The sequence below is a fragment of the Hylobates moloch genome, unplaced genomic scaffold, assembly GCF_009828535.3.
Source record: "Hylobates moloch isolate HMO894 unplaced genomic scaffold, HMol_V3 SCAFFOLD_20, whole genome shotgun sequence".
NCBI classification, from domain to species: domain Eukaryota; kingdom Metazoa; phylum Chordata; class Mammalia; order Primates; family Hylobatidae; genus Hylobates; species Hylobates moloch.
Genome location: NW_026652295.1, coordinates 33,564,072 through 33,585,542, shown reverse-complemented (window position 1 = coordinate 33,585,542; position 21,471 = coordinate 33,564,072). Strand labels below are relative to the sequence as shown.

The 21,471-nt window shown below is 43.6% G+C and overlaps 1 protein-coding gene and 1 pseudogene across 5 annotated transcripts in view; both read right to left on the bottom strand.

Annotated features, from left to right (window-relative positions):
• The window catches only part of ANKS1A (ankyrin repeat and sterile alpha motif domain containing 1A), a 207,592-nt gene that overhangs the window by 51,241 nt on the left and 134,880 nt on the right, over window positions 1-21,471 (bottom strand). For all 5 annotated transcript variants that reach the window (XM_032141614.2, XM_058432144.1, XM_058432145.1 and 2 more), the window contains one exon: window positions 19,690-20,276. In XM_032141614.2, coding sequence (XP_031997505.1) covers window positions 19,690-20,276 — 587 coding nt within the window. The remainder of the gene's footprint in view (window positions 1-19,689; window positions 20,277-21,471) is intronic.
• LOC116460394 (10 kDa heat shock protein, mitochondrial-like) lies at window positions 13,857-14,221 on the bottom strand (annotated as a pseudogene).

Genomic DNA, 21,471 nt, shown 5'->3' with positions numbered 1-21,471 from the left:
GGATTCTCTCAGGCTGCCAGAGCCCTCTAGACCTGTACACTGGGTAGACTGAAAGTGAGAGGGAATTAATGTCTTGCCCCTACTCCCACTAGGTGAGCAGCCCTCACCCAGACTGACTGGAAGTGGTAGATAAATACCCCAGCTCCCTTGATCTAAAGTAAGTTTGAGTCTCCCAGAGTTGCCCAGCAGGTCTAAGCCCCAGGACCCAAGGGGTAACCTGCTTGGTAATCCTTTATTGGTTTCTTTTCTTTCTCACTCCCCCACTCCCCTACCAGTGCTCCCTGGGATCACCTCCCAAATAAGCTATTTGCATTTAAATCCTGCTTTTGAGATTTTAAAACTCAACCAGAGATAGGTGGTCACAGGGAATCCTAACAATTGGGAAATTTGAGCCAGAATTTCAAATATGAATGAGTGTATCTCTGTGAGTGTCTGAAGAATGTACATCTGTGTAATTAGGGAAGTCACCAACAGTAATGGCTGCTAGCAGATACTAAAAAGCTAATAGGGAGAAACTATAAAAACTTGATTTGCCTAGGTAATATTCATTATAGCCATTTATATGAACTGCTTTTCATTTGCCTAATTACCAATGGCACAAGAACTACCATGTATATATTAAATATGTCGGATAAAACTTGCATTGCATTTTATTTGATTGCTAGTGTTATGTAATCCCATGCCTGGTTCTTGCGTGTTCATAACTGGGTGCTCACATGCATAGTATATTCACGAGTAGAGGGAACACTGTTAGGACCTGGCTCTTAAAGCCTTGGTTCTCAAACCTCAGCGTGCCTGAGAAGCACCTGAGGAGCCTGTAAAAACATTACCGGGCCCCAGCCCCAGAGTTTCTAATTCAGAAGGTCTGGGGGAGGAGGGAAGAATTTGCATTTCTAGCAAGTTCCTAGGGACAGGTGATGCTGCTGGTCTGCAATTACCCTTTGAGAACCACTGCTGTAAGGCACCACATATGAGAGAAAGAAGGAACTACAGGGTTAAACTTTCCACTTAGCATTAGCAACATGAAGGCTGACCAGTCTGTGTACTGTTTCTAGAAAACTGGCGAATCTTCTAATACTCTAGATCAGTCACTGAACCAAAACCAGATTTGGTATATTGACAGTTTAAACCAAAAAAAAGTTAATATAACTGTTAAACAAATCTCGAGAGACCTGGGTTTGCTCATTTATTCAACAAGTGGGTATCAAGTACCCAGTCTGCGCCAAAGATGTTGCTATGCAGCAGAGGTTTGGGCGCTGTCAAAGGTCTCGTGAGACTCTGAGTAGGTCACATCCTTAATGGGCTCACTTTCCTAACCTGTAACGAGAGAACTCACACTTAGAGAACCTTCTGACTCTGATGTTTTACAATGAAAACCAACGCAGCACCTCAGCTCAAAGCAAAAATATTCTGCCTAGTCGCCTGAGCCGCATGAAGTCAAACGTGAGTAAGATCCTAGATGCAGATCCTAGATGCAGATCCTAGATGCCCCAACAGGCCAACTGTGTGACAGGGCAGGTGAAGCCCTGGCAGCAGTCCTCAGCCCCAGACCCTTCCAGCTGCTCAGAGTCCAATTCAATTCATGAATGCCTCAATTAAAGGTGCTGCCAAGGTAAGTTAGTACTACGCCCAACACCAATCAAAGAATGTAAAAGCACCCAGCATGAAATCCATGTTCATAATTGGTACTCCCCTGATATATTATGACATTTAATCACTCCAACTGCTGAAGAGAAAACTAGAGCCATTCACTAGAATTAAGGATGCTATGATAACCTCCTCAACTGGGGTTTTAAATGAACCTTGTGCTAACAGCTTTCCTGCTCTGAATATAAAGCAGGAGGCAAGCGGAGAGAGGTGGGGCAGCCACCTGTGAAGGGCAGTCACTGAGGACATTGCTCTGTATTTCCAAAAGGCCTGGTTTCTTAATGAAGCCAACAAGCACTGGCCTGCCACACTCCACAGGAAACCGGCAGGAAACACTCTTGTTTTATTCTGTTTAACAGAAAGACAAACTGATATCCAGGGATGACTAATAAATCAACTGTGGAACTGAGAAGTGAGGCTGATTCCTGACTCACCCAGGTTGGCAACCTCTGAGCAGTTTGCGGCCAGCCTTGGGGTAGAATTCAAAACAAACATCCACCCTAAGACCCATGTGTCAATGTGACATGAGGGTGGAAACAGAGGCCAGCAATGGCCATGTCAAGAGGGGTAGCAGGGGGTGGGGCACATTTACCCACCTATAAGCTCAACAGCCTCCTGCCAAGCCAACACCAATAAAAATAAAATGCTTTCACATATAAACAACTAATGTTTTCTTAGTCTTATTTAAGGTATAAATAGAAGTGTATTTTAGAAAATTCTTTTTGTTGATCTAAGACATAGAACAGGTAAAACAAAGCCAAACAGTGAAGCACACCATTCAGATGAGCCCCCAGCCCCTACTTCAACCAGACGGCTGCTCTTAAGCCCTCTTTAGATAGAATTCAGGAGCCACTCGATTTCCTTCAAGGAAACTTCCTAAGAGAACGAACTGTGTCCTTTAACTCTACCCCCTGCACCCAGCACCTAGCACCAAGCCTGACACATAATTGGCACCTAGTAAATACCTGCTGATAAAGTGCACGGTCCGGCCAGCCTGCTCAGCCACTGGCAGTGCAGCTGAGAACAGGGCTCCAGGGAGGCCAGCCAGCGCCCTTCTTCCTGTTACTCAGGGCGAGGCCGTTCCCAAGCTAACATTCGCCACTTACTCGCGGGTAATGAGTCCCACAGGCTATCGCCACCAGTGTCAAGTGAGCTGTTTCCCTCACTTTTTGTAAAATATCCCCTTTAAGTTTTTGCATCTGGGTTTTGGCTCAGGATGCCAGGATTAGCGATTAAGGCTGTCCTTAGCCCATCTGTCCTTCTGTGATGTCACAGGGATCAATCACCGCTCAGCTCAGGCTTCCTCTCTTCGGCCTCACTTTTGTAGATCTGACTGCCTCTGACCAAGCTCACTTCAGATTTATGATGTTTCATTTCTTTTTCTAGCACAACAGTGAAGAAATACAGACACAATTACCTTATTACATAAAATTTAGCAAATGATGCAATGATACTGGCCTGAGTAATACCAAGCCTACAAAGGCTTAAAAATGTCTTTTAATTAACGTAAGTGAGAGGCACTGTCTAAACTAAACTAAAAGGCACAGCACAAATTTGACAAGGGTACATGGTGCTCCCCAGATGCAGACAGAACTTCCCACAAGGCGGGTCTACACCCAGGAATCTTGTAATTTCTTGTTTCAGATGCTCTGACTAACATCCATGAGTGCGCTGCAGGTCCACTTGCTTTCCCCAATGCCACTTAGGGTGTCCCTGAGAAACAAGGCTGGCTGGGGCTAGTGACTGTGGGATAGCTGACCCCACACTATTCACTTTCCAAGTCTGTCTTGGGTTTGACTCCAGACAGAGAAAAAACATTCAAGAAAAAGAACCAAAACACTTACGGTGATGTCAACATAGAAAACCACCCACAAAAGTTTATACACAATTTGCAGTGGATCACTGCAATGAAACAAACCCACACATGCTGTTCCTTGAAAAGGAGAAAGCAAAACTAAGTGGCAAAAGGTACCAAAGTAGCAAACTAATATACCTCTAAGAAATTCATCAGCAGACACACAGGGGTGTGTCTACAGCCCTGGTAAAAAGGGCACAGCAAACCTAAACTTGCAACATTATGTTCTCAAAATGCCACATACAGCAGCTGAAAGCCCGGCAATAGTAGGTGCTGAGTAAATGTTGCTTTGTGCAACCACTGACCAAAGGAACCTGAGTGTTAACACCACTGATGACCTCTAACAAGTACCTTAGTGGAGCTCTCTTCCAGGAACAGGGCCCAATCCTGCTGCTGAATAGGCTGCAACATCCAGCCTGCTCAGGTCCACCTGGGGAAGTGAACCCTTTCCACAGCACAGAGAGACGTTAATGCATCTCTGCACGAGGACCAATAGAGTCATTCTTCACTGAGATCAATCTCTGTTTCCATCCTCAAGGGGCTGGCAGATTTTACATTGAAATCTTTGTCAGCAGTGAAACAAATGCATCCATCACTAAGCTCCTGCCTTAGAAATGGGCAGTTCTTGAGTTGTTGCCCAAGATGAAGAAAGGCCAAAATCTAATTGAACCTTCAGGAAGAATTTAGTACAGAGAAACAGCGTTATCTGAACTGGAGCATGGCCAGACCTCTAGGTTAATACCCCAACAGGAGAGACTCATCAAAGACCTTATTTCGGGATCAGCAGTAATATTTTTGATTCTTAAAAAATGGGCCTTGGAAAATTTTTTCTTCAACCAAATGAATTCCACCAGCATCATACATGTCTGAGATGCTAACTCTCTGCTCTATTAAGTGCCCATAAAGCCCGTAATGGCTGTAAGCACATGGACTCAGCTGAGGATTTGTTTAGTTCTGCTTTGCTCTGCTGCAACAAGTCCTTCTGGAGACCTGTGGGAACATATGGAGCTACCTAAACAGGAGCTGATATTTTAACAGAAATATACCATATCTGGTTTGGTTCTTTTCTTCTTTCAATCTAATTTGGAATAATAGGGGCCAAGAACTGTCCAAACTATTTCTGTTCTTGACTTACGTATATGATACTTAGAAGCAGAAAGACTGTTAACACCAATGTGACATTATCCAGGGGGATTCTATTTGCATTCTTTATAAATGTTAACTATGTATGGAGGCAGGAACGGGCAATGAACGAAGTTAGCTTAAAAGATATTTGACATTTAAATGCTAAATTCATCTCTCCCTTTCCAAACCAGCTTGTTTTAGTGAAATATTTTTACCCTTAAAAAATGGGTGAGGGAGGATTAATTTATTAAGTGAGAAAGTCGTAAGACATTCAGTATATGTCTCCCAAAATCTGTAAATTTCTGTGCTCACATCTATGAAGCAAATTATTCTGAACATGCTTTAGAATCCCTCAGTTGTGGCATAAAAAAGAGCTCTACCTTATTACTAGAGAAAGAAAAAGAAAAGAAAATTCCAAATTTAAGGGCGAGGTGAATGAGAAGGGCTTAATTATTGTATCTCCCTCAAGAAGAAGAAAAACAGATACCTATCTATGCCCAAGCACCGCAAATCTTTAGCAAGCCACACCTTGAGTTCTTTGGAGGAAAACACGACATTTTAAGGACTCAAGACATCCCACATCCTTCTGAGGCCCTTAATCAAGGACTTGCATTTCTAAGTACCCGTTTGGGGCTGGGGAGCCGGAGGGCTTGTAAAAATGAACTGTGATTACTACTCTGGAAAGGTCTCTCATCTGACTGGGGAGAAGGTCCACACACACAAACAAGAGCAGCAAAACATGTAGTGCCGGTGGAAAGAGCTGCTGATGGAAAGGCCTCTCAAGCTCAAAGTGCAAGGGGGCAGGTTTTACGGCAGACAGACTTGATCTCATCCTCTCCTGAGCCCCAACACTGTTTACTGGGCTACTGAGCTCCTTCAGTCTCCCTAAGCCTGACTGCAGAGAGGCCTCACGGCCAGTCCATCTAATGGGGCCTCACCTCACCTCCCACACCTTGCCCAGCACTCTGCTCCTTTTCTTCAAGAGCACTTATTTTCATTTGTGGTAATATTTTTATTTGTATTTGTTTAATATCTGTCTCTCCCTTTAGGGTCTAAGTCCCTCAAAAGCTGCATGTTTGTTTACAATTTCATTTCTATATACCCAGCCTAAGCACACAGTAGGCTCTCCATAAGTGTGGTGAATGAGTGACTAAGCCTCTAATGAAGAGTGGAATTTCAACAAAAAGAAATGGAGAAAGCCACTCAAGTAGGGAGAATATATAAACCAATGTGTAGGGGAAAACAGTGAGTACAGGAATTAACTGAGCTGGAAAAATAGGGTATGAGATGAAAGAGAAGGCCAGTTATAGAGGCTGGGCCATGGGCTCATTCTCTGGTGAATCATGTACTCCAGGCTAAGGAGTCTGGACTCCGAACCATAGCAATAGGGAAGCCAGGACGTTTTTAGTCAAGGGAGGATAACACAAAACATTTGAGGAACATAGTAAGGCAGCCACAAGTAAGACGAGCTAGAGAAGCCCAGAGGCAAGCAGGGAGATACTGAGGTGGTGGCTGCTGAGGATCCCAGATAGGTGAGTGTGAATGGAGAGAGATTTTGGAAGGAAACCCTGGCAACTGGCACAAAATGGGGAGAGGAGGAAGGGTTGTGGTCAAGAGCACAAGGGGACTTAAGTGACCCTTTACCAGGCCTGGCTCAGGGTCATTTAGACAACACAGGCTTTCTCAGGCCTCATCTGTCCTATTGATTTCAAATGAAAAATTGGTACAAAAGCATCTTTACCTGCAAATTAAGGTCATGGTGAGTCATGTAGCTGCTAAAAAATGCCTGAGCAAGTCTCATGGGCCCAGAGCAGGCCATTATGCTGTTAGGTGGAGAGTAGGTAGAGTCACTGTTATGTGATGGGACACGAGGAAAAGCTACATTGATTTTGCCAAAAAAGCACAACAGGGGAGAGGCTGATCTGTATCTCCAGGGCAGAAATCACAGGATAAAGCTTCAAAAGGCAACAAGCACCTCCACTCCACAGAACCGCTTTCTGTATGGCCTCCTGATGGAGGTGTGGTACCTCTGGAAGCATTGTGCACACTGTCTTTGACTTGGGCCCACTGACGGATTGAACCCTTAAGTTTTCAGGAGACTAAGATGTGCATCAAACCCCTTGATGAAGCATTATCAGGTGGCCTGCGACACATAAATCTCATCATAGTGTACCATGCAATGTACATTATGTACAAGCATCTGTAACGATGACATACGATTTCAAGAGGATGTTCACTGAAGGGCCAGGACAAAAGCAGTTTGAAAATAAGCCATCTGAGGTGAGAGAGAAGAAACTGGGGTGCCTGGCAAGGAAACGAGAAGGTTTCAGGGTGGGAGGACATAATTGCAGCTTCAAATATCTGAACAACTATGGTGGAGGACTGCGTCCATGACCTACCAAGAAGGTAAAGCCAGAATTGATGGAGTGGAAGTCACAGATTTTGGCTGGATATGGGAAAGGAGTTTTCATTATTTCATAGACGTAACGGTGGATGGTAGAGGGGGTTACTTGTTGTTTACAAGCAAAAGTTGGAAGATCATTTTTATTTATTTAGTTAGTTACAATTATTATTTTTAAATCAGTCAAGTACGGTAGTAAAGATCACTTTTAGACAACACAAAAGTGACTTTGTTCATAAGGGAGCTGGACTACATGGTAACTAGGATTCCTTCCAAATTCCAAATTTTAGAATTTGCCGGAAATCATCACCTCACTTTTCAAGTCACAAAAGAAAAACCTAACAGCCCCCCATCTTAGAGAGCAGTAAAGGAAAGAAATGCCTTGAGTCTTAATATTACAGTAAAAAGGAAACACATGCTTCTCCCAGGAGACTCCTTTCGTAAGTTGCTTTCCTTCATACACAAAGACAAATATTTTTGTCTGCAGTTAGAGGGAAAAAGTAAGATAATGCTGCAATAATTTGGGTTGAAACAAGAGGAAGTGAAAAGTAACTGCTAATTAATGCCGAAATAAAGGTTTAGCTCACCTATATTCTAAATACAACCTTGTGTATTAGAAGATGTAGTTCCAACTGGTTTCCCTCATTTATCAACCCTAAGACCGCAGGCAAGTCATTTCAGCTCTCAAAGCTTTAGTTTCATCACCTGGAAAACTGAATCAAACAGTGGGCTAGATCAAATTGTTGCTAAAAATCAACAGGATGCCTAGCACTCCTCATAGCAAAATGAATTCTGAAGAAACAAAGATTTATACCTGAAAAATGAAACCATAAAATACCAGGAGGAAATTATGTGTTTGTGTGTGTGTGTATATATATATAGAATGTGTAACTATATATATAAAATAGATATATTTATAATCAAATAATATATATTTGTATATTACATATAAGTATATATTATATATGTAATTACATAATATATGTAATAATATATATATATAATGTATATATACAAATAATATACATGTATTTGTAATCTTAGAGTAAGGAAAGTCTTCTTAACTGGGATACAAAATGCAGAAGTTGGCTGGGCATGGTGGCTCACGCCTGTAATCCCAGCAATTTGGGAGGCCCGGGTGGGCGGACCACCTGAGGTCAGGAGTTCAAGACCAGCCTGGCCTAACATGGTGAAACCTCGTCTCTACTAAATACAAAAATTAGCTGGGCGTGGTGGCAGGTGCCTACTCAGGAGGCTGAGGCAGGAGAATCGCTTGAACCCAGGAGATGGAGGTTGCAGTGAGCCGAGACTGTGCCACTGCACTCCAGCCTGGGTGACAGAGCAAGACTGTCTCAAAAAAAAAAAAAAAAAAAAAGCACAAGATTGATAGATTCAACTATATAAAAATTCTAAATTTCTACGTGTTAAAAAAAACATAAAAATGCCACAGGCCAAAAGACAAATCATATCACAGATAAAGGGCTAATATTTTTTCAAATATAAAGAGCTTCGACAAATTAGTAAGAAAGAGATCAATACAATAACAACAATGTTAAAAAAAAGAGAGAGAGAAAAGGAATCCAGAAAATAGTGTTTCGTAAACATATAAAGAGATGCCAATGTCACTCATAATAAGAAACACACTTTAAAACTAACCTAAGATAACATTACCAATCTGTTAACCAAAAAGAGACTAAAAGGCTAACCACCCTTATGTTGATAAGGTGTTTACATGTTGTGGGTAGGAAAGTAAATTTAACACGCACAAACTCTTTCACACAGCTGTTCAGCTTCTAGAAACATCTTACAATGACTCTGTACAAGGATTTGCATTGCAGCAATGCTTTAATCAGTAAAAGCTTGGTAACATGTAGAATGTCCATCTACAAGAAACAAAAATAAATGATAGTATATGCACACCACGGAACATTATGAACAATAAAAAAGAAACTCTTCATGTACTTAATTAGAATGATTTTCAAAAAATTACTATTACACGAAAAAAGCAAGGTTCAGAGCAGTACACGAGACAGCACCATTTTGTCTTTTAAAAAGAAAAATGCTTAACATGTCAGAAATGCTTCTATATGCAGAGAATATTTCTGGAATGATATTCAAAACACCAGGGAGAAGAACCAGGAATCTGGGAGACTTATTTTTCACTATATAGTCTTTGGTACCTTTAAAATTTCACCTAGATTCAGGTATTATAATTTAAAAAATACAAAACCCCTACAGTATAAACATTCCATTTCTAGGGTTAGCTTTGCCTAGATTTCTACATACAGTTAGATATGGAGGTTAAGATATATATTCCCTCCAAAGACACAGAAACAGCCTATGACCTTGAGGCTGGGAGAGCTCCACCCTTGAAGTATAGTGTGAAGATGGGGTGCCAGTCCTCTGCCACTGCACCCAAGTTCCATGGCACTCTTCACTGTCCTTTGGCCCAGTACAGAGGGCCCAAGCTGCAAAACCAGGACTGTATGCCCACTGCATAACAGATATAAGGCTCTTCCATGCTTTTGGGGGAAGTTCTGTCGAAAATAACTAGATCCAAAGCGGAAAGGAAAGGAACCAGAACATTTACACAAACCACAACATTTCAGCTGAGTTTACAATGGCTTCCTGCCTGTTTAAATCAGGACAGCCAAGAACAGACTGCCAGATAAATTGCCACTTGTAGGCCCCTAGTGAGCTTAGGCAGTTTTCCACCTGTCCAGGCAAATAAACAGGCTGCCTTGAGTTATGGACAGGTGGGCCCTGTGGCGCCAGAGACTGGGTCATCAGAGCTTGTGAGCAAGAGTAGGATGCCTGGGAAAGATCTGCTCAGCATCTCGGCCCTGCCCAGCAGCTACAGGCCACAAACATTCTTCTTACCTACTGGCTACTCACCTGGTAGCATCAAAAGGGAACGTCTATGGAGAAGAAAGCAGGACAAAGGAACCCTAGGCAGGGAGGGTAGCCGTCCATGAAAACAGAGTTGAGATCAGACAGCACATCTTTGAGGATGCTGGCATAACACTGGGGTCAGGAAAAGAGCCTGTGTTGTTCTGAGGGTCACATATTTCAAAGGAAGTGCAAATGAGGTCCAGATTAATTGTTTTCTCAGAGTCTTATATAATAAAAAGCCTATGCCCCACTGTCCGGCTGCCACTCTGACCACATAGCACATCTCTAAACAAATTAAACTTCTCTGGGATATATACACACACATGCGTGCATGCATACACACAGACCACCTTCACATCTGGTCTCTAAGAAGCTCCCCCTACCCTGACGTCCCCTAAGTCCACCCAGGGTCAGAGAATGTCTGAGGCCACCGGCATCTTCCTCTCTTACTGGTTGTAATTACCTATGGGCCTGGCTCCTGAGAGGATGTATTTAAGATTCATCAGGGCAAATTATTTGTGGTGAGTGCTCTTTTAGGACATCAGCACCATTTCTGTGTTCCAAGTGGTGGTGGCATGCCCTGAACTCACCTTCCCTGCCTCCATGAACACCCAGTCAGTTGGCCTCCCTCACTGGAGCTCCCATTTCCGAGATTTCTGGCCATCTTCTGGTCTTAGTAATTTTGAATTCTCTTCCCTTTGCTTCATGATCCTGGTTTTCAGATTTTATTTCTGCCTTGAGTATGCAATGAGCTCATGGAAAGGCATTTCCTAAGACAATGACCTATAACCCAGCCCCTCTGCCAGAACTCACCCAACATCCTTGCCTAGGACAACAAGAACAATGATCAAGTTTGAGAAATTATGATTTCACTCTAGTTTAATAGCTTTTTAAAAATGTGGACATGTGCATGTTTAAAAGCATGCACCCAGCAGCTTAAAATAAAGAAATCAAGGAAAAAAACCAAGATGAGAAAGGCAACAGGTAGCAATCATGACTAAAGAAAGTTAAAAGTAAAAGTCAAGTTATAAGGTATATTTGTAAGACAATATGAAGTGTAGGGTAGAATTTTAAATTTCTCTTACAGGAGAAATTAATTAAGAGAAAGTAGCCCAATAACCACTCATGCTTCTCCCTCCCCACCCCAAGCATGCACGGCTTGCTCCTTCACGTCCTCCTCAAAGGGGCCTTCCTTGGCTGACTCACCTAACGGCAACCCTCCTCCCACCGCACCCTCTAATCCTGTTCTTAGCTGTATTGTTCTCATAACCACTCCTATCATCAGCTACATACTATGATTTTTACCTATTCATTCTTTTTAAGTTCTCATTCCCCTCTAGCTTCCTAGAATGCCAGCTCCATGAGGGCAAGAGGATTTGTCTGTTTTGTTCATTGCTGTATCCCCAGCACTTAGAGCCTACCTGGAACAGAGCAGGTGCTCAACAAATTAGCTGAATGAGTAACTGTAATACAAATATACTTCAATTTTATACTATTACTGATTATGTAAAATATCGCTACTTGTTCTTAGACACAATTGCTTAGAATAATATAAGATGAACTATTATTCCCAAAGTCATATAAAATCACACACTCTGTATCCTACTGATACTTTACTAGAAAAACAAGATACAAAACCAGAACCAAAGTATAAAAAGAATATCCCAGAAAATGTTTCCTTTTGTGATTCTCAGCATTTGTATGGACTGGAATAAAGGTCAAATTCCTCTCATCTATATTCACCTACATTCATTTGTTACAGACTGAAAGCTGGGGCTTTCAGTCTGTAACAAAACAAAAAAGGGAGAAAAGGAAAATTCTCCTTTTGCTGGCGATTTTGCAAATACCCCAAACCTCTCCTTGGTGCTTGATGGTGCCCTCCTGCTGCAGCTAAAGGGAAACAGGCTGTTTAGTGGGGGACTGGGGCTGGTGGTGGGTGTGGCGGCCTGCGGATACCACGAGTGGCAGAAATGCTGGTGCAGAATAGAAATGTGGGTCAACCCTGGAAAAAATGTTAAAAAGAAAAAATAAAAGAAAAATCCCTCTGGTGCAGAGGGCTGAGAGGCTAGAAGAGAAGCCTATCCTTAACTGCACCTGTAAAAATAAGAATGAAAAGGAAAAATGAATGAGAAAAGTAGGGAGGAAGAAAAAAGACAAAAAAGCATAGAAGAAAAGGGGAGAAAGAGCAAAGGGAAAAAGAAAAAGGGAAACAATGAGTAACAGATAGGCACAGCAGCAATGGGGAAATGCATCGGTGGGAAGTGAAGTAGCAGCAGCAGGGAGGGCGCATCCCCCCTCCCCCAACCCCCGCTTTCCAGCACCTGTCCAGTTAGAGGCATGATGGCAGCAAGGGACCAGCAAGCGGGAGAGAGGGGTGCTGAACACACCAGTTTTCTCATCACCAGTCAATTGCAGAGCCAGGACTAACTCCCGCTCATTCACAACACCGTGGAGTTTCTCCTGTTAGCATCAAGGCCATGGCAATGCATATAAACATACATAAATACACACACACACACACACGGCATACATATACACACACACGCATATATACGTGTGTGTGTGTATATACACATATATAATCTAGGCTAACAAAAATCACTTTGATAGAAAGGCCAAAACTGTTTATTTAGGGCTGCCTATAAAATAAATGAGATTCTTTTAAAAATATGAACAAATTACCTCAATATTACGAGACCACCTAAAGCCAATGGAAATGTAAAGGGTGTTTCATGTAGGATAACAGTTATGACTACTCTGTATACGTGGAAACAACTTAAATAGACACTCCAGGCCCTAATCTTTCCCCAGAGCTAGGAGTGCCACATTCTTGTTCAGGGCGGGAGGGCTTTGCTCAGCACAAAAGACTACACAGCATGCTTGTTTACATAAAGAGGAACAATACACATTGCAGAATATGGCGTGGGAAATTTAGTCATCATCAGTGGAAATGCAAATCTCCTTATTTTACATTCTTCTTTTTGCACACCTAACCCCCAAGGGTTAAAAGCAGCCAAAGCCTCTACGGAGTTGAACCAATCAGCTTGTCTCTTGATGACATCATGCCTCTAATGGGACAGAGCTGGAAAGGGCGAGGCGGCGAGGCCACTTCTGGACTTGGCCTGAAAGGGTGCCCTCCCAGTTGCTGCCACTTCATTACCCAGGAAAAGGATTCAAGAGCCAAGGGTCTCCTCAGCTACCATTTCAGACAAAGCCAGGACATTCCCAAAATCCTGTGCCAGAAATTATTCTCAGCTTATACAAAATGCATACGAAGCATGTCCCTGCTCTTCACCCATCTCCCACTTATTTAATATTCATGAAAGCTGATTACAAAACACAAATTTATCATTTAAGCCTTTAGCCAAGTTTTAAATGACTCCAATGTTTATGCTAAGTAGACAAACAGCCTTCTGTGGTTTTCTCTTTCATAAACTTCAATCCCATTCAAAGGCAGGTGAGACGCTGATCTGGTTATTACAAACTTTTTATCCATTCAAACCACAATATGACCAGAAAGCCATCTTTGTTCTTCCTACAAGGTATTTATCTCAGATGTTAATTGGTGCTGTGTGTGTGTGCTGTGGGTACATCACACTGTGCAAGAGACAGAGGATGAAGACACATAAAAAGGAGACTGCTGAAGGAGCACACAGCTGAGATGCCGAGGACACTGCCAGCCTGATGAAGGGAGAACAGGTTTCTTTCCTATAGTAGGAAGTGGGAAAGGCTTAAAGTTTTGGATTTTTAATTTTGTTAAATTTACATATTTTTATTTGGAAATGTCATATCAGTGCTGAAAAACAAAGTTTTAGAGACACTGGATGCCATTACTTTATATATCATTAGTTTATTATAAAGAAATAAAGTTTAAAATAAAATTTAGACATTTAGTTTATTATAAAGAAAGACATGGAAATTATATGATGAAATATTTCAGGACTTCAGTGGAAGGAACAGCTTCACGTGATGCCATTTCAATAGTGATTTATTTCTGTCTGCATTCTTTCCAAGAATGTCACCATCTCTAAATAAGAAATAATTCTGCCACCTAGAACTACTTTGGTGCCTCTATATTCTGGGAGAAGAAATTTGTCTCCAACTTCCACGCTAATTGGTCAAATCTCTCTACCCTTTCCTTTAGAGCCTGATCCAACAGCTACCACTGCTGCTTGTGATACTTTTCCTTGAGATTTTCCTGGAGGCATAATGCCTCCTTTGGTTACAGTTTCAGCTGCACTCCTTTCAACCAACATTCAGTCAAAGAGTGAAAGAAACTTTCTAAATGCTGGTCCCGCCATGACTCCACTGCCACAGCTCTGGTGCTTCCAGTTAAATGATGAATTTCTCCTGCTTCCTAGCACCCTGAATATCTAAGCCTTTTAGTTCATTTGCAAATGAAGATTAATTTACAATTTACATGCTAGAGCCATGCTTACTGCTCCAGCATACAGCCATCTATGCTTGCTCAGAGTTGATAGAAACAGTGCCAAAAACTGCTGTATCACTCAGGGTCCCTGCAGGAAAAGATGGCACAAATTGTGCACCTGAAGGAACTTAATAATGGGATTATTTACACAGGTTTGGGTAAGGTGCAGGGAGGGGAGCTAGTCACAGTGAGGAGCATTAGGTCAGAAGGGTCAAAGGGAAGGACTGTTTACTAGAACCCAGAGAGAACAGCTATTGGGAGAAGGTCCCTCCCAGGAGTGGTGGCTTTCAGTAGAGGGACACAGCCAATTCAACAACCCCTTGGCCTATTAATGCACGACACATAAGCAGATAGAAAAGGGTAGGAACTGGACCTGAAGGGCAGGTGGAAAATGCCCTGTGTAGCATCTAATGGTTGGAGAAGTTTCAACAACGACAAACCAACCAACCTTATGATATAGCCATACAAGAGAATACTCAGCCTTTTTAGAATGACGATCTGAATCCAGGTGTTATTGATGCTGCCGTGGTAAGATATCCACAACGTGCAGTAATTAGGTAAGAAAAGCAAATTAAAATCAGTAAATATACTAAGACCCCAAATTTGGATATGTACTGAATGTTAACAGAGGTTAAGTATGCATGGAGGGATGTGGGTGAATTTCCCACTCCTTATCTATATATTTTTAAAATTTTATTTATGTACACCTCTCAGTTTGCCCTCTATTATGTCCCAAGCATCATTAAGACAACAAAGAGTGCTTTGACTTGACTGGAGAACACAGAAAATAACTACCGAGGCCTGGATTCAGATCTCCTCTTAGGCTGAGCTCTTTTAAAGGCAAACTCTATGACTTCTTTGTCACCAAAAATACAATAGAAAATAGGGAGAATGTTAGTGTTATTAACAGATACGATCACAGAGGTTTACCTTAACCAGGCCATCTTTCAGAAGTCATGTTGCTCAGGGTAGTTCAACAGGGCTGCATTAACCCACAATAAGGAGCAGTCTGTATTTGGAGAAAATGACTCCCAAATCTATTAGCCATACATGTTCCCCAACTGGAGAACATCATCTCAACCAACCAGCCATTTGCTGGCCATTATGTGGAAGAATATATTGGAAAAATAAATTGTAAAGAAGGCTGTAGATTTCTCTCCAATCTCTCTTCTCCTCTCAGGGAGTTCAACAGAAAGCTCATTAATTTCTCAAATGAGAACAGTGGTAAAGGTGCCTGCCTGACTTTCTCAGGCTGGGTGGGCTATCCCATCCCTGCAGTGAGGCAGAGCTGTGCAGGAGGATCACCAGTTGAAGGGTTTGGACTCCAGTGGTTCCCCGTGACTCTGCTATCACCAAACAACAAAGAACCTCCTGCAAAGAGCTCTGCCTTTTTTTTTTTTTTTTTTTTTTTTGAGACAGACTCTCACTCTGTCGCCCAGGCTGAAGTGCAGTGGTGTGATCTCTGCTCATTGCAACCTCTGCCTCCTCGGTTCAAGCAATTCTCTTGCCTCAGCCTGCTGAGTGGGTGGGACTACTGACACATTCTACCATGCCCGGCTAGTTTTTGTATTTTTAGTAGAGATGGGGTTTCATCATGTTGGCCAGGCTGGTCTCGAACTCCTGACCTCAGGTGATCCACCTGCCTTGGCCTCCCAAAGTGCTGGGATTACAGGTGTGAGCCACCACACCTGGCCTGAGCTCTGCCTTTCTTAAGGTCTGAAGACACTCTAGGCCTCAGCTCCCATTCTCTGAAGCTCCAAGCACCATAGTAACAGTATCTACCATTTAGTCAACACTTCATGCATGCTAGGAACTGTGCTAGGCAGTTAAACACATCTCTAATTGGTAAAACACGCTGAAACACAGATCTAACTGCCTCAGTTTCACAAATAAGAATAATAACAGTGAGCTTACTGAGGCAGTCCATGCACCGAGGTGGAGATGGTGGAGCTGGGGTTCGAAGCTGGATCTGCTGACTCCTGAACCTGAGCCCATCTGCAGTCCTGCACTTCTTTCCAGGAGCAGCCTGAGGGGCTCCCACCCGACAGCCTTCCTTCTCCCTCCCCAGGCCTCACAGTGAAGAGCTGAGCTAGGCCCAAGCACCTTCAGAGCCTTTAGAGCAGAGTTCCCCACCTCCCGGGGGTCCAAGGACAACAAAGAAAAAAATCAGCAAGAACAGGATATGGCAAAGCAGGCTACGGGCACTGGTCAGGGATAGGGTGGGGAGCAACAATTAACTAATGCCCTATTCCAGAAAAGCCTGCCAAGGCCCTGGGTTTAGGGCCAGTCACTGGGGGAAACACTTGGAGTTTCTCTTTAGAGAGTGATATCCACAGAAACCAAGCACAGTATCACTAAGAAACAACATTGAAGGGTTACACATAAAGGGCCCTGTTAATGTTTCAGATGTAAGCAAACCTTGATCTTCTGAATTCTTTCCAATAAGACCTCAATTGCCTTTAAGTTTTTTCAAATTTAAAATGTAGCGGGGCTTTTGCATTTCAGTCACACTAGAGAACTGGCCCACAACACCTAGATCTTGGATAGATCTAGATCCCTGGGTCACTGTAAGCACCTGCAACCTTTATCTGCACAGGTGATATCAGCAAATGAATCTCCTCTCGATGCAAAGAGACACTGGCTTACGAGCCCACACAGCCAACCTCAATTAAGCCCAGCTTTGCCCAGGTGATTTTGTATTTCTTGGCCAGGAGGAAACAGTGGAGCCCATAAGACTGCCCAGAAATGCTGCATGTTAACAGGACATAAATATCCTGTGAAGAATCGCCCAGCACTGCTGACCTCTCCGGGTGGGGATACGCTCAGAAGGAGCCACAAAGAAGTGATTCATTAGACTGGTAAAGCTGTCTTCCAGCCTGTTTAAAGGATTCTGAGATACTACCTTGATAGCATATCCAGGAGTCATCCCTCAGTATCCACTAGGGATTGGTTCCAGAACACCATTTGGATATCAAAACCTGTGGATGTTCAAGTCCCTGACATGAAATAACATTGCATATAACCTACACACATCTTGTATATTCTAAATCATCTCTCGTTTACTTCTAATACCTGATACAATGTAAATGCTATATGTAAGTAATTGTTATATTGTATTTTTATTTGCATTATTTTTTATTGTTGTTTTGTTATTTTTTCCCCCAAACATTTCTATCCACAGTTGGCTAAACCCATAGATGCAGAAAACCATGGATATGGAGGGCTGGCTGTACTCATCTCTTGGCCTGATGCTCGAGGCCCTCTCACCACCCTGGTGCAAATCTCACTTTCTACCCTTATTTCTCATTCTGCCCTTACACACACTCAGCACACTAGAGAAACCAAATGACCTGAGCTTTCCCAGCTCCATGCCTCTGCTCATGCCGCTCTCTCCACCCACCTCTCCTCATCCCGCCAGCTTCAATCTGGTTTTAACCATAAGACTCGGTCTTTTAATTCCATGTCAAATCCCATTGCTCTAGTGGTCTTTCCTGAATCTCCTCCCACCCTCTCATACCTCCTGTCTCCACTCCCCAAAACACTGATTTTTAAAAAATCTCAGACCTGGGTGAGAGTCACTGATGTTTTCTCTCTTAACCTCTATGGCCATTTCAGAGCACACTGCACTTATCTTCACCCTCCTCTTAAATTTATCTTGAACTTTTCCTATAGCTGACTGTAAATTAGTAAAACTCTGTTTTAAAAAACAAAGGTAGAGCATACATTCCTACAAATATACACACTCCAGTGTGTAATCTCCTGGCACCCCTCTCCCCCAGAGCTATCTCACTCATAGTGATTTTCCACGAGTGGCCAGGCATCTAGCACAGGCTCACCAAATCTTTGTTTACTAAGCAATGAAAATCTTTTGCACAGGATTCCTCTGTCTCTGCCTAATCAGAATCTTAAGCTTCATCTTATACCTTATCTGGAGGTAGCGCTGGAAGCACAGCCCCTGCCCCCAACCCCGATCCTTCACTGGAAATGGATTGGCTTTGGTTTACGTAACTTTCCAGCACCTACCCAAATAGAGTTGGGTAGGGCATTAAGTGTACAGATTGTTCAAATGGACATGTCAGCTGTAGTGTTCCCCTCCTCTTGGAGAGCTAAATGCAGTTCTTGAAATTATTCCTCAGAGACAGACCCAGTCCACTTCAAAGGCAGCTTCCACTCAGTAAGAAGCTTGCAAGGGTGGTACTTTAACATTCCCAGGGTGTTTACCTATCTTTGAGAAACACATTCTTCCGCTCAGCGAGACATGCCATAGGTCACAGAGGAATACTTTGGTACATATTTCCAACTAATAATGGCTATGAAAGAAAACTGGGCCTCTGACTCCCATGTTTTCTACTCCCTAATCTTCATTTCCTGAACCACTTAGCCCTCTTCTGCCTGACCAATCTGGGAATGTGGGATGGGCAGGACCCTTCTGCTGGAAGAAGTATTTGGCCTTCCAGGACAGCACAGTAAGAATAACCACGGAGAAGCAGGGAATAGAAAAGCCTTTCTCTCGCAGCTATAAAAAAGAATGAGCTCGTGTCCTTTGCAAGCAACATGGATGCAGCTGGAGGCCATTATCCTGAGTGAATTAACACAGGAACAGAAAACCAAACAGTGCAGCATGTTCTCCCTCAAACGCTGGGTACTCATGGACATAAAGATACAACAATAGACACTGGGGACTACTGGAGAGGGAAGGGAGTGGGGGCAAGGGCTGAAAAACTAACTATCGGGTACTATGCCTACTACCTGGGTGATGAGATCAATCGTACCCCAAACCTCAGCATCATGCAATATACCCATGTAACAAACCTGCACATGTACCCCCTGAATCTACAATAAAAGTTGAAATTATATATATAAAAAAAAGAAAAGCCCCCTTTCAGCAGCTTTCCCCCCAGCCCTACCCCTGTCCTCCCCTAAACACCCCTCACACCTCTCAACTAACCCTGGATCTTCTCTTTTCCTCCTGAAGCACTCATAGGAAGTACTCCAGCTCTTCTTAAGCATCTCCAGGGTGAGCATGATTCTCTCAATGGGGCTGATGGGATCCAAATATTTCCAAACAGCATGTCATTTCTAGAAACTGCCCCTCCCTCAGCCCTGCTCTGCTGGGGCCTCCACCCTCTAATTTAACCATTAATAGACCTGTCCTCTGTGATCCAGACTACCTGAGGCTCACCTCTTCCTACGATTGTCAGAAACACATTAGTTACGGAGTGAAAGAACCAGAGCAACCTTGCCCAGATCCTGGGCCTGAGAGTTGGCACTCAGGGGAGCTGTGGTGGGCTGCGGCCAGCCTGGCCAGCCTAGCTCCCTGTGACGTCATGTCAGCCTTACCTCATCCCACTCCGAGGCGAAGGAGGGTGACTTCTCTAGCCTTTTCTTCCCAATGCTGCAGTTGGATAAGGACTCGCTCCGACTCCCCATGGTAGCGTCCTCTGTGGGTGAGCAGGTCAGGAGATCAGAGTCAGACTTGGACAAGCTGCGGCTGAGTTTGAGTTCAGCTTTGGGTTTGCTGGTGGGAGGGGCTCGGCTCCTGGCCCCACTCCGGTCTCCTTCCTCAGCACCACCAGGGTGCGGAGATGCTGTGTGAGTCAAAGTTTCAGGGTGCGAGCGGCTGTTGGTGGTGGGCAGGCCTGCTAGGTAGCCCACTCTCTTGCTCTGGTCCAGGGCACTGGGCTGGGAGGCTCCAGGAGCATGCACACCCGTCTCCTCCAGCTGCATGCTGGCCTTGTGGCAGGCGCCCTGCTGGGGGGACCCGTCTGGATGGCTCTGGCCAGCGGTGCAGAGCAGCTGGAAAGGGTCCTGCCCCACCTCGCACACCGGGGAGGAGCCGTGGAGGAGGCCTGAGAACTGCTCTGGGACCTGCCCGTCCTGCCCCTCCGTAGAGTCCTGGCTCCGGCTGCTGCTGCTCCGCGTGTGGTCTTGGAGTGGACGGAGAGACAGAGAAATAAAAAATTAAACGTGGCAAAAATCAACAAAGTTCCAATGCAGCAAGCATACAGCAGAGCAGAGGAATTCACAGAGAAAGAGAGACAGAAACTGGATAGGCTGGGGAGGAGGAGAGGAGAGAAGAAGAGAGAGGAAGGAAGACAGTTTTCATATTGTTCTTAATGTTCAATTTGTACCCAAAGTCAGAGCATTTATGAAATTCCAAACACTGGCCTGATTAATGCTATCTGGCAGCCTTCCCTGTTGTTAGATTTCTGTTAACATTAACGACCAGACCTTGCTATATAAGGCGAGAAGAGTGTTAACTATAACCTAGAGAAAGGACACAAGTCAGGACAGAGTGAGCGAACATGGAGCAAAAGCGAGAGCACCAGTGAGCAAGCGCGAGCAGTGAGACCCACTCCTGGAACATCTGATACATTTCCATAAAGGCCAAAGTGTTATTTAAAGGCCACCCGCCCTCCCTTCCTCTGGCAAGCAGCAACAGAAAAAAAAAAAAAAAATAGAGGTCATGATCCACAACCTGCAACTTCTGGAATTCCTTAACAGAAACAAAACGGCAGAGAAATAACTGCTTCCTTCCTCAGAGGGGGCCATTCCGAGTTCCACGCCTCATCCTTCCTTCCTCAGGGAGCACAGACTTTTCTTTCTCTCTTTTTTTTTTTTTTTTGAGAATGTGCACATCTTGCTTCTTCCAAAATCTCCCAGCTGCTCATATTTGTTTAAGTTTAACCTTAGTTGATCCACTGAAAACAAAATGGTCTAATCTGTCAATGCCAGGAGACATGTGCAGTTCTCTCGAGACTTCCCTAACATCCTAGAAATCTGACACTACTAGCTCATGAGGCCAACTACTACTGTACACTCAAATACCTCGCCCTGAAGTAGCATAAATAATTGGCCAAATCAGAATCTAACATCAGCACTACACTGGCACACCCAGGGGCTTTCCTTGCATGAACTCAGTCCCATTAAAGATTCTAACCCACATCATCAGAGTAAATAACACTATGTCCAGCACTAGCTCACATTCCATAATATTCAATTTAATCTTCTCTATACGTGGAATCTATTGCACCTACACCAAACAATTTCCTAGTCTGCTCAAAACTCTCAAGAACTATTCATGAGCTCAGAGAATGTTAGAACCAAAAGGGTCAACTATGT